Source organism: Hemiscyllium ocellatum, chromosome 4 (assembly GCF_020745735.1).
Source record: "Hemiscyllium ocellatum isolate sHemOce1 chromosome 4, sHemOce1.pat.X.cur, whole genome shotgun sequence".
NCBI classification, from domain to species: domain Eukaryota; kingdom Metazoa; phylum Chordata; class Chondrichthyes; order Orectolobiformes; family Hemiscylliidae; genus Hemiscyllium; species Hemiscyllium ocellatum.
This window is the reverse complement of record NC_083404.1, coordinates 7,290,419-7,303,788: the sequence shown is the minus strand read 5'-3', so window position 1 is coordinate 7,303,788 and position 13,370 is coordinate 7,290,419. Positions and strand designations below refer to the sequence as shown.

General features: G+C 40.6%; 1 protein-coding gene across 4 annotated transcripts in view; it reads right to left on the bottom strand.

Annotated features, from left to right (window-relative positions):
* LOC132815281 (centrosome and spindle pole-associated protein 1) overlaps nucleotides 1–13,370 on the bottom strand; it is a 181,433-nt gene that overhangs the window by 71,990 nt on the left and 96,073 nt on the right. For all 4 annotated transcript variants that reach the window (XM_060824110.1, XM_060824109.1, XM_060824112.1 and 1 more), the window contains 2 exons: nucleotides 6,146–6,276; nucleotides 3,397–3,508 (listed from right to left, as the gene is read on the bottom strand). In XM_060824110.1, coding sequence (XP_060680093.1) covers nucleotides 3,397–3,508; nucleotides 6,146–6,276 — 243 coding nt within the window. The remainder of the gene's footprint in view (nucleotides 1–3,396; nucleotides 3,509–6,145; nucleotides 6,277–13,370) is intronic.

Genomic DNA, 13,370 nt, shown 5'->3' with positions numbered 1-13,370 from the left:
TCTCTTGGCTATCTACTCTACCCATGCCTCTCATTACCTCGTACACCTCTGTCAAGTCATTTCTCTTCCTTCTTCGCTCCAGTATGAAAAGCCCTAGCTCACTCAACCTCTTTTCATACGACAAGCCCTCCAATCCAAACAGCATCCTGGTAAATCTCCTCTGCACCCTCTCTAAAGAATTTTTCCTCTCTTGGTTACAGCTAAAAGCAGGAGATTCTCTTTCTGCTGCTAGAATTGCACGAGACAATGTTTTACTAAATTTGCCTTTTTCCAAGGATGTGTTTATAGGATGTCACTGTGTTGGAGTACTGCAGTTTCGTATTATTCTATTAATTTTTGCAGTACAGTTAGATTATTCCAATTTTGCTTTCTTTTGCTGTATTTTAAAGATAGTGTGTTTTGCTTCAAATCTGGTAGTTTGACCAATCAAATTGCATCTGGAACACCATAGCTTACATTTATCTTCAAAATAAGAAAAAATTACGGTCTCGACATCTTTCTGAATATATTTTATGGGAGATTGGTCTGGTTCATAACAAACTTCATCTTTTTTCAAAATTGTCATTATGGACGATCCCTCAATTGGAAGATGTCATTTACAGCCTGTCTCAGGTTTCTGCTGAGAGTTTTCCTATATCTGAACAGTGCAATTCTCATCATGGGCTGACAAACCAGAATGCCTCACAAGTTGGTAGGACTTGCTTCCTTTTCCTTCCTTCTCTACCACTGCTTCCCTCATCATTATCGCATTTGACGTCAAGGCTTGATGTGGTTTGACAGACACGTCAACACCAAAATCTGACCATCAAACCATCAAGATTGTATGAAAACTGACAGCATCCGAAGCGCCCTACATTACACAGGTGTCAATTTGTCAAGTCCTATGGCAATAAAATAATTGTCAACAGTGACAGTGCAGTAAACGATGGAGTCTCCAGTTAGGAATCTGATGCATCTATTGCCAATGTGCAAAGTTGTCAGATATCAGTACAGATGCAATTGGTCAAATGGTGTCCTTGTGGACAAACTGTAATTCTGTGACCTGTGTTAGGGCATCGGTGTCTTTGACTGGCATCTGTCACAGTCAAAAATCAGAGACATTACAAAATAATCAAATACAATAAATACGTGCTTGGTGCCTAGATGGTCAGTGGTAAAAATGTACCAATTTTATCTGCTTGAAAATGATTGCTGGTAAAGGAGTATTGAGTAATCAATTTAATTGAGAAAACAGAAACATATAATAATAGAATATAATTTTTTTTAGAGTTTGAAATTTTATCTCATTTACCTTTAGAAACATGCAGCATTAAATACATGTAATGAATGTACTGGTCATTTGCTTTTTGCAACTATTCATGACAAATAATGGTCTGGCGAAAAAGCTTAGTGTGCAAGCTAAAGTACAAATGAAAGGAACAAATTCATTCCATCACACATAGGTCTATACAGGGAAACCTCGATTATCCGAACACCAATTATCCGAAAATCGTATTATAAAGGAGTTCTCGATGTCCCGATAGGAACATTTCAGATGTGTTTCCAATAGTGATTGCATCTTTTGTTTACAGTGAGTTGAGGGCGGGGGATCACGTGCTTTGTGCTGAAGGTCAGGGGCTGGGTTGGAACGGGTTGGGGGCGGGTTTGTACCAGGTTGGGGGCAGAAGGCGGGGGGCCGGATTGGATCGCAGGTTTGGACTGAGTTGGGAGCAGGTGGTGTGTTTGGAGTAGGGCCACACGTGCTGTGTTGCTGCAGTCTCCTGAATGGGGAACAGACTTTAAAACTCCGAGCCCCAGAGGAAAAGCATTTAATATCGATTTTCTGAATAATCGATTATCCGAATGAAATAGTGCCCGCCCATCTCGTTCGGATATCGAGTTTCCACTGTATTCTCTTCCCCCTTGATTAAGTCCTAGTGTTCACTTCCTGGATGCAACTATTAAGCAACACGAACACATATTCTTCCTAGCAATGGTCCCAAATTTTCAATCCAGTGATTTTAAGCACTTTGTGTTGAACCTTGTTTTCACACAATATCAGTCATCTAGGAAAAAAGGTCTCCTTTCAGTCATTCACTTTTAACACGCCCAGTTGTCTTTAATTTTGGCATTAATTCCCTTAAGACAACACATTTCATAGAAATGTGGTTATCTCATCAGAAAATGTGGAATTAAGAAAGTAACGGGATGTTTCTCAATGTCTATCTGCATCATTAAAGAATTCACCGAAGTACACAGAATAGCAAAAAGCAGCATCATGAAGCAGCACTAATATCTATTCAATATTCCAGGAACTTAGAGATAAATGACCAAATGTTAATGTTAAACAATGCTGCAGTGACCAATGCTTTGCTTCTGAAAGCTTCCCAACTGCTACCAGGTTGAAATTTTCTTGATTGTACCAAGGGCAGGTGAAGTGAGACCGCAGGTTGCTCAGTGTTAAACTAGTAGTTAAATTAATGCGTAAAGCCATTTAAACACCAAGATCTGGTGCATTTTCCTTTTGCCTTCCCTTGAAATCTCAGAGGAATCTTCTTGAACCTGTCTTGGTGAGTATAAACTCAAAAATAAATTTTCCAGGTCAAGCGCAAAGAGGTACCATACTTGCACACTGCTCATTACCGTTATTTTGACAATTTCCTTTTTCTATTTTGTTTTATGCTAATCATCTCTAGAATACAGAAGGAGTACAGTTAATCTGTTCGCAGACTGTACCCATGACGCTCAGAATCAAAATTTAGAATATATGCAAAACCAAACTCTCTTTCTGTAATCAATTCCACATTTTCTGATGAGATAACCACATTTCTATGAAATGTGTTGTCTTAAGGGAATTAATGCCAAAATTAAAGACAACTGGGCGTGTTAAAAGTGAATGACTGAAAGAAGACCTTTTTTCCTAGATGACTGATATTAAGTGTGAAAACAAGGTTCAACACAAAGTGCTTAAAAATCGCTGGATTGAAAATTTGGGACCATTGCTAGGAAGAATGTGTGTTCGTGTTGCTTAATAGTTGCATCCAGGAAGTGAACACTAGGACTTAATCAAGGGGGAAGAGAATACAGGGGAAACTCGATATCCGAACGAGATGGGCGGGCACTATTTCATTCGGATAATCGATTATTCAGAAAATCGATTTAAATGCTTTTCCTCTGGGGCTCAGAGTTTTAAAGTCTGTTCCCCATTCAGGAAACTGCAGCAACACAGCACGCGTGGCCCTGCACCTAACCCACCTCCCGCCCCCAACCCGGTCCAAACTCGCCCCCCCCCCACCTCACAACGCGATACAAAACCAACATATAGTCTGTCATTCCAGACTTAAAGGATCCAATCATTGCTATTCATTGCGGTTAACTCACTAAAAATAGAATGGATGGTGCCAATTAAAAACTTACAAGACTTGATCAAAGGAAGATACTTGCGGATAAACTTGCATTGGGATGTTAGTCAGTCCAGTGGGAGAGTTGACCAAAGACATAGGTTGTACTCCCATAACTCCTGGGCTGTCTATGTAATGAAGTAAAAACAATGTTTCACTACAGTATTTGTAATTAAACAAAATATAAACCATTAGCTCTATAGAATAGCTAATAGGTAAAATGCACAATTATTTTTTGAAAGTATTCATCAGATAGACAAATCTATTGATTAAATATTGTATTGTTGAAAATTTTAAACTCACATCAGAAAACACAGGCTAACCTCCCAAATCTCCAAACTTACATACAAAAAATGTAAAATTTAATTTGATAGACTATAAAAATCTATAATTTCTAATGGAGTCATAAAGTTGTACAGCACAGAAACATATTCTTCGGTCCAACTATCCATGTTGACCAGATATTAATCTAGTCCCATTTGCCAGCATTTGGCCCAGATCACGCTAAACCATTCCTATTCATATACCCATTCAGATGCCTTTTAAATGTTGTAATTATATTAGCTTCCACCACTTCCTCTGGCAGCTCATTCCATACAAACACCACCCTCTGTGAAAACGTTATCCCTTCCGTCCCTTTTAAATCTTTCCCCCTCACCTTAAACCTATGCTCTCTACATTTTGGACTCCCCAATACTAAGAAAAAGACTTTGACTATTCATCCTACCCATGCCAGTCATGATTTTATAAACTCCTCTAAGAGCTCCCCTCAGCCTCTGACTTTCCAGAAAAAATGCCCCAACTTATTCAACCTCTCCCCATGGTCCAAACTCTGCAAACCTGGCAACATCCTTGTAAATCTTTTATGAACCCTTTATAGCTTAACAACATCTTTCCTATAGCAGAGAGACCAGAACTGAATGCAGTACTCCAAAAATGGTCTAACCAATGTCCTGTATAGCCTCAACATGACATCCCAACTTCTATCCTCACTTATCTTCTGAACATGATCTACACTGTGAAAGTAACCTCACATCCAGAGATGCAGCTTTGGGGTATGTCACAGGGCAACATCAATCTCAGTTTCATCATCCAGCACTTCAATATAAGTGATTTAACAATATAAATCATTTGCTGTTTGATCGAGGGTAATTTAATAATAATGGGGATAACCCATGGTTCACATCTAGTCCACATATCCTTGAAAAGGCTTTTCATTATGTTTTGATACATTGTCAGAAATGATTTCTTTAAGTGCACCAAATAGACTAAATATGGTACTCATTTCTGTCACAGTCATGATTGAAGTGTCATAATAATTGATTATTTCTCCAAATTTCCAGTGTCTAAAATACAGTGGTCCCCATTTATGGTAAATAGATCAGTGGCTACATTGGACCAAGGGATTCATGGAATTTCACAACTGTGTAGAGGTTCGCCATATCACTGTGGTCAGTGTCTGTGTCTTGCCTCACAGTGAAAGATTTCTTGTATGTGAATGCTGCAAATCCTGAGGTACAATAAAGCATCATCTTTGAAACTTCTTTTGGCAGTGAAAGGGTCCAGGTACAATCCTGGACAAACTATGTATTCTTAGTCTCTTCTGCTGATCTCATAAATAATCATAATGGGGAGATTGTGACTTGATAGTCAGAAGCAGACCAGAAGTGGTAGGACTATCAGTTAAATTATACGTAGTTTCCATGCTAAATTGCCATAACTTCATTACATCAACACACTAAAGGTTGTGAAGGAAGCAGGTCAGGGCAGAGATCAGAAGTGGGGATGTGGAGAAAGAGTCATGTCTGGGAATGAAAGTGTTGGGGGAAATCCAGTTGTATAGTTCCCCAGGAGTTAGACTTGCCTATATTTCCTGGCTAACAACATAACTAACCACACATGGCCGCTCCATAGAACAAAAGGAACAGCCAACTTTCCTCCCAACCCATCACTGTAAAGGTAATCTAGATTTTATTGAATAGTGGACACTAAGTTGAAACACGTGACAACTGATGAGATAATACTCTGAGCAAAGGAAACAGAAAGGTTACATACAAGAATCACACACCCTACTTCCAGAAGTTAACTGCCATCTTCTTGCAAACTTCTTTCTCTTTAGACAGGAGTGTGACATCTGTTGTTAACAACTAGTCCCATGCTACTCCTTCACTTTGTCCTATCTTCATCACCCCTCAATGTTGTGTTAAGAGATGAACTAGTGTTACAATGTTTGTAAAATACAATTCAGTGTGATGTAATCACAATTTATATTACTACAGCTAAGGGGCTATTTAAAATGTTTACCAATTTTATCTTATTTACAATTGATAATTGCATAAGATAGCAGAATAATATTTATACAACATTCAAGTATAAGAGTATAAATTGTAAGTTATCAATTGAAGAATACAAGAGTATCAATTTAATCTCCGAGGAGAAAGTGAGGTCTGCAGATGCTGGAGATCAGAGCTGAAAATGTGTTGCTGGAAAAGCGCAGCAGGTCAGGCAGCATCCAAGAAGCAGGAGATTCAATGTTTCGGGCATAAGCCTGAAAGAAGGGCTTATGCCCGAAACGTCGAATCTCCTGCTCCTTGGATGCTGCCTGACCTGCTGCGCTTTTTCAGCAACACATTTTCAGCTATCAATTTAATCTCAACTGTAATCTCAAATGTGCAACAAACTGACATTAACTGGTGAAATAGAATTCAATTAAACATCCAACAAAAGAAAAATCCTTTAGTCTAATATTGCTCAAGTACACTCACAGTATGCCAGGTTTGGATCCAAAGGATTTCTAGCACCATAAAAATAATAAGCATTATCGTAAGGTGTTTGATAATGATCCGTCAGCACAGGTGGAGGAGGAGGAAAAGGAGGGGGAGGATTCGCGGTGATCCTGCAAGTAGAAAGACAACTTTATCAAATTCTACATGGTAAAGAGATATTAAGATTAGCTGGTTTTCGTTTCTTTGAATTGGGTCTTTAAATATGACTACTATTATGGGCAACTTAATTAGTTTTGTTCTCGGACGTACAATAGCAAAGTAACATTAAAATATGGTAATATACCACTTGAACAAAATTGAAAAAGTTACAATATATTGCTGCTGCTAATTAGTGCATTTGCAAAACTCTGAACCTAGTTGAGCAAAATAATCATTACTCCAAAATTGCACTTATAGTATGAATTGTAACATTTGATATCTCTATTTAATCAACCAAATAAATTACTGAAAAATTATATCCAGTATTTGAATCTTAGGTTACAACAAACTCCACCCACCTAACACAGAATCATAGAATCACTATAGTGTGGAAACAGACTATTTGGCCCAACAAACCCACACTGACCCTCTGAAGAGTAACCCACCCAAACCCATTCCCCTACCCTATTACTGTACATTTTACTCCTGACTAATGCACCTAATCCACACATCCCTGAACACTATGGGCAATTTAGCATGGCCAATTCACCTAACCTGCACATCTTTGGATTGTGGGAGGGAAACTGGAGCACTCAGAGGAAACCCATGCAGACAGGGGGAGAATGTTTATGTGGAGTTTGCACAGTCGCCCAAGGCTGGAATCGAACCTGGTTCCGTGGTGCTACAAGGCAGCAGTGCTAACCACTGAGCTACTGTGCCTCTCCTTTACACAGATTTTACTAATTTTTGAGACACACAGTAATCAAGGACAGAAAATTACACACAGAAACAGGTTGTTTGTTTCAAATAGGCAATGCATTGCTTATACACCATAGGTAGTAACCTAAACCCTGAACTAGTTCAACTACTTGCTGACAAATAGCTACAGTTACTAGCACAGCAGAAAAATTGCATGCATAGCTATTCCAACAAACTGACCTAAAAAACGAAATAGCTGATCATCTTGCTCAATTCAATCTTCTGATGTTCCCCAATGTTCTCTGTTTCTGGGCACTGGGCTCAAAATTCACAGCCTGCCTGCACCAGTTCCAAACAAGACAGACACATTTATAATTAATGAACCTACTTCACTTCCATGGTATTAGCATAATTCCAAGATGATCCCATGCTGCACTTCTTTTAGTAGTATTGTCAGTGCAGAGGATTAACTACATTGTGAATGAGGAGCTACACTAATGATCTAATAAGTCTGGACAATCTGGATAATCCTGCTCAGGGACTCAGCTGATGGGAGCTGTGCAACACACCAGCAATAGGGTTTACCTATTTAAATTATGTCAACTAGTCAAAGTCAGGGAGACAGCATGTGTCCACTAATGGCAAGACTTCTTTGAGGCAGACATCAGAAGAGAATGAATAGAATTGTATGATTTATTCTCACTTGCATTTTGCAATAGATAATAGTGAAACAGTGAAAACGGTAACCACAATTGAGCACCATTTTGAAGGGTTTAAGAATTTTAAAAAGTAAAAAGATATAACTGAAGAAGTCCATCTTCATTCTGCCATTTCCACCATGAGTCTTGTGTCAGCTCACTAGCGACACTGCACTGCCACAATTCTACCACCACTTCGCTGCTGCCTGCCCCAGGCCCATCAATATAGGAGTTACCATTCTTGAGCTGCCATTTCTCCGCTGCTGGGCCCACCTCATTGAGCTGTCAAGGCCCATGCTGAACCCACACTCACCCTATAACCAAGGGTCCTTGGCTCCATTGCCGCCTCACCGCGACCACAACCAAGAGTTCCTGGCTCCACGACTTCTCAATAACGCCAGGAGTCCCTGCTGCAGACAAACCATGCTGCCGCAGTTGCAACCACTGCCTTACCAGTGCCAGGAGTCCCTACCCTGGGCCTAATGCAACTAGGGATCCCTAGCTCCACTAACAGGCCAGGCTGCTGCCACACCAAGAGTCCCAGCTGAATGGAGGCAGGCAGCATGAATGAGTAATTCCCAGACTATCAATCTGCCATATCAATAATACAGGAAAAGTCTGATCATTTTGCTTGATCCAGTGAATAGATACTTTTCCACATAACATCTCCACCCTGCTTAACAAATCCTAATTCTATCACACATCAAGCAGTACAGCCCACTGCTCAAGGTCTGTGTCTCACATGCTTTTACAATGTTCGTCCTACATAGTGCTTCTAATGATGCCTACTGTGCACAGACATTTCAACATCTCTATAAATCAACAGCTTACCCATTACACAGACACATCATCTAAGAGTTGCAACACAAAGTCAATGACTTGCAGGTAGCTGCCTACAAGAGGCAGGACAGACAAAGGACGAATATAGTTGCACCTCTAAGCCTGAAGGAGATGCTGCACTGAATAACTGGGACAGATGTCACAGGGTCAGTGGTCTTGGCAGTGAGGTTCCATAGATAATGATGTTATTGCTTCTTTATGCCAACTTCTCCATTTATTCCTCACCTTCCTTGAAATGGAAATTACACTGGTTGCAACCATAGAATCACTGAATTATTACAGTGCAGACAGAAGCCATTTGGCTCATTGTGCCTCGACCTGCTCTACTGCCAATCTTCTGCCTTCTTCTCATTTCCCCGCTCACCATTTCTAAGAAAAAAAAACAATTCCCTCCTGAACATCTGCTAGAGGCAAGTTCACTTGAGATTTCCAGGCAGCACATTCTCTATTCTAACAACTCACGGAAAAAAATACTTTTCCTCAGATCAGCAGCGCTTCATTCGCACATCATTTCAAAAGTTATGTCTTTTCATTCTTGTTTCATTTAGAAATAGAAACTGCTTCACCGTATATACCCTAACTAGTCCTCTCATGATTTTGAAAACTTTAAATCAGATATCCTCTCTATCGCCTTCTCTCCAAGGACAGTCCCAACTTCTTCAATCTGTCCTCATAGCTAAAGTTTCTCATACCTGCACCATTCTAGCAAATTACTTCTGCACTCCCTCCAATGCATTTGCCTTGTCAATAATGTCGCATGCATAGCTCTCCACAATACTCCAGCTGAGATCTTCTACAACTTCAACATCACCTCCTTTCATTTGTACTATATGCTCCTATCAATTAAGCCAAAACACCATATGCTTTATTTACTGCTCTCTCTATCTGTCCTGCCACCTTCATAGGTCTGTGCCAATACACCCCCAGGTCCGTCTGCCCCTGCACCTGCTTTGGAATTGTAAATATTATCATTCAATGTTCTTCCAAACAAACCTCATATTTTTCTGCATTGAACCTCAACAGCCATCTATCCCGTTCACTCCACCAACTTATCAATATTCTTTTGGAGTTCCACTCTATCTTCCTCACAGTTTCCAAGGTTAGTACAGCATCTGCAAACTTGGGACTGATCTCTCCAGAACCAGATCTTTAAAAATATCAGGAAAATCTCGGGTCCCAATACCAACTACCAGGGAACTCAACCACAAACTTCCACCCAACCCAGAAAACATACAATGACCATTATTCTCTGCTTTCTCCAACTCAGCCAATTTTGTATTGATGTTGCTACTGACCTTTATATGGCATTGCTTCTGGAAATCACTTCAGAAGCAATATCCACATTAATTCTCTCAGTTACCTCTTCAAAAAGTTAAACATAATTTCCTCTTTACAAAATCCACACTAACTCTTCCTACCCGTACAACTTCTATCCTCTCTGCCTTCAAAATTCTCAAATGCATTTCAATCAGTCCAGATGTCTTGCTAACTTTAAGTATCGAGATTATTTCTTCATTAACTTTTACCCCTCCCAGTGACAGAGTTTCTTTCTTTGTCTGGGCGGCATCCTCCTCTTATGACACAAAGTATTAATTTCTCAGCTGCGCCACCAGCCTCTATCTGTAAATCCCCTTCTTGATCTTTGATCAGCCTTCCTTCTCCTTCAGCCATTCTCTTACTGCATACATGCCTATAGAAGACTTTGGAATTTCCCTTTTATGTTACCTGCTAATCTTTTCTCATAGTTCCTTTAGGTCTTTCACCTCCTCACGAAACCTTTGACTGTTCTGTTGATTTCCAATTGCATCTTCTGCCTTCCATCGGTCATAAACACAACAGTTCATTCTAAAGTCAATGTATACCTTTTGGACATCCAGGAACCTTTGGCTGTTTGCCCTACCTTTTGCATTACACAGATATACATCAACTGTATCCAAATTATCTGTTCCTTAAATGTGGCTCATTGTTCAATTACTAATGTTCCAACCAACTTCTTATTCTAATCAATCCTGCCAACCCAGTTCTAGCCCCATTGAAGTCAGCACTCCACTAACTGATCTTCTAACTCTGGATTGTTGCATTTCATTCTCTAACATCAATTTGAATTTTATGATACAATGATTACTGCCACCTAAATAGCTCCACCTCCAACCCCATTTGACGTCTGACCCACTTGGCCCACCTCATTTCAAAGGATCATCTCCAAAAATGTATTCTTCCTTGCTGAATTGGACACATGCTGCTGTTGGAAAAATTCCCCAAGTACAATTTAGGAACACTTGACTTGTGTTGCCAGTTACATTAAAAGTACCCCAAGTTTGTATTTTGTTAATTGAAGTCCCCCATAATAACTGCTCTATAATGCAAGATTTTCTGTATAATTTCCCTGCAGATTTATCCCTCTATGTCCTTTCAACGAGTTCGAGGTCTGTAGATTACACCAAGCAATGTAACATACCCCTTTCATTCCACTGCTCCAATTAAGTTGATACTGTCGTTGAACCGTTGAGGCAATCTCCTTCTCCATCAATGCAATTTCTCCTGAATCAACACTACTACCCCTCGTCCTTTCTTTCCCTAAACAACTTATACTCAAGAAGAGTGTTGCTCTTCATTAAGCCAGGTCTCCACCACTGCCACAGCATCATAATTCCACAATGCAACCTGCATCTGTAACTCTCCAACCATATATGCATACTTACAATGTTTTGGACTTTATTTCTTTCCCCCCAACTGCAATTTTACGTATTATCTTTACCATTCCCTCACCAATGCCAAATGCATCCTTAAGTATTTTGCGAGTCCTGCTGAACACCTCCAATATTCTCTTTGTTCTCACACCACTGCCAAGTTAGTTTAAATCCCTCTCGAAGGCACTAGCCCTCGTGTGGGGCAGCATGGTGCCTCAGTGGTTAGCACTGCTGCCTGACATTGCCAGAAACCCGGGTTTGACTCCAGCCTCAGACGACTGTATGTGGAGTTTGTACAGTCTCCCAGTGTCTGTGTGGGTTTCCTCCAGGTGTTCGGGTTTCCTCCCACAATTCAAAGGTGTGCAGGTTGAGGTGACTTGGCCATGTTAAATTGCCCACAGTATGCAGGGATGTGTAGGTTAATGTAGGGGTAAATGTAGAGCAATAAGGGAATGGGTCTGGGTGGGATACTCTTCAGAGGGTCAGTGTGGACTTGCTGGGCCGAAGGGCCTGTTTGAATACTGTAGGGATTCTATGATTCAAAACACCCTACAAAGATTTTGATCATATTTTTAACTTTCTAACCCCATTCCTCACCTCAACCTTTTCCTAGGCTATTTACTTCCACATAGTGAACAACTATGCCTGCTAAACCCCCATGAGGAGGAAGATGCTGCCTAACCTGCTGTGCTTTGACCAGCAACACATTTGCAGCTGTGATCTCCAGCATCTGCAGACCTCATTTTTTACCCCATGAGGAGGAGCAAAGCAATCCTGCATGGCTGAAGAAGTTACACTCACTCGACCTGATATCAGCATCCAACCTGGATACAACTATTCTGGAAACTTTAGAACCCTAGTGTAACCAAGTTGGGATCAGCACCTGGTAAGTCTTCAGGCATGACTAGGTGCAGCCAGCAGATAGGAAAACAATGTATGTAAATGCGCTTGAGTGAGAGGTTGTAGAAAGGCTCTGCTACAGGAGACTATGAAGACAACTTGTTTGGGATGCCTACAGAACATGCTGGCATCAAAGCATAGAGAGGTTTGGTACATTGGCAGGCCTGGCACACTGTCTTCATTCACTGGCAAAAAGCACAGTAATTGAATTACATCATGGCACAGCATACAAAGCTTGGATCCCAACCTATTCATTCAGAAGTCATGGACAACTCCAAGGAGTACTGAAAACAAAAATACTGGAGATCACAGCAGGTCAGGCAGCATCCATGGACAGGAAGCAAGCTAACATTTCGAGTTGAGATGACTCTTGATCAGTTCTGATAAAGTGTCATCTAGACTTGAAATGTTAGCTTGCTTTCTCTCCATGGATACTACCTGACCCACTGATATCCAGCATTTTTTGTTTCAGTTCAGATTCAGCATCAGCAGTAATGTGTCCCTTCTCACAGTTTTCACTATAAGAAAAACAGGGGCTCTTGATCTTTCAAATGGTCCCATGGAAGCTCAAAAGTCATATGATTGCTGGTTACGGAGGCTCAGATGGCTGCCATCATGGATGTGGATGCCCATTAGGGAATGCAAGCTCACACAGCAATTTGCACTTCAGCAGATAACTAGGATCTCGGAGGTACTACTCTGTGGAATTGACAGTGATACCATGGAGAGTTACCATCCTGTCATTTCTCAGGATGACAGCATTCAGCAGCCCACAACTGGTGCCTTTGATTTGCCTTTCAGCCAGCTGTCTCACATGCCACAGTTCAAAGCTGTGCCCCTAAGGCTGAGCTATTCAAGGGAATCTTGCAAGACCATCCCTATTCCTCCCGAGTGAAAGACAATAATCTTTCACCAACTGTGCTGCAACCACCGGGTAATACCACATAGCAACATGAGCAAAGGCCTACGCATAACAAGTATTGAAAGCATCCATAAGAGGACATCTGTGTTTTGCTTTATACTTTGATGTTGGGTAAATTTTTCAGCAAAGACTTTTGCTATTGGCCCTTATTCATTTGTTAGCCAAAAGAATTTTGTGATGAGGAAATCAATATGAATGTTTTGTGAATTGTGGGTCCAAGTTGCTGTGAAGAAATTATTTTTAGTTCACAACACGAACCTTCAAATACATCCAATTACAAGTTATGAAAGGAACATCCTAAGACACTCCTGGATCCC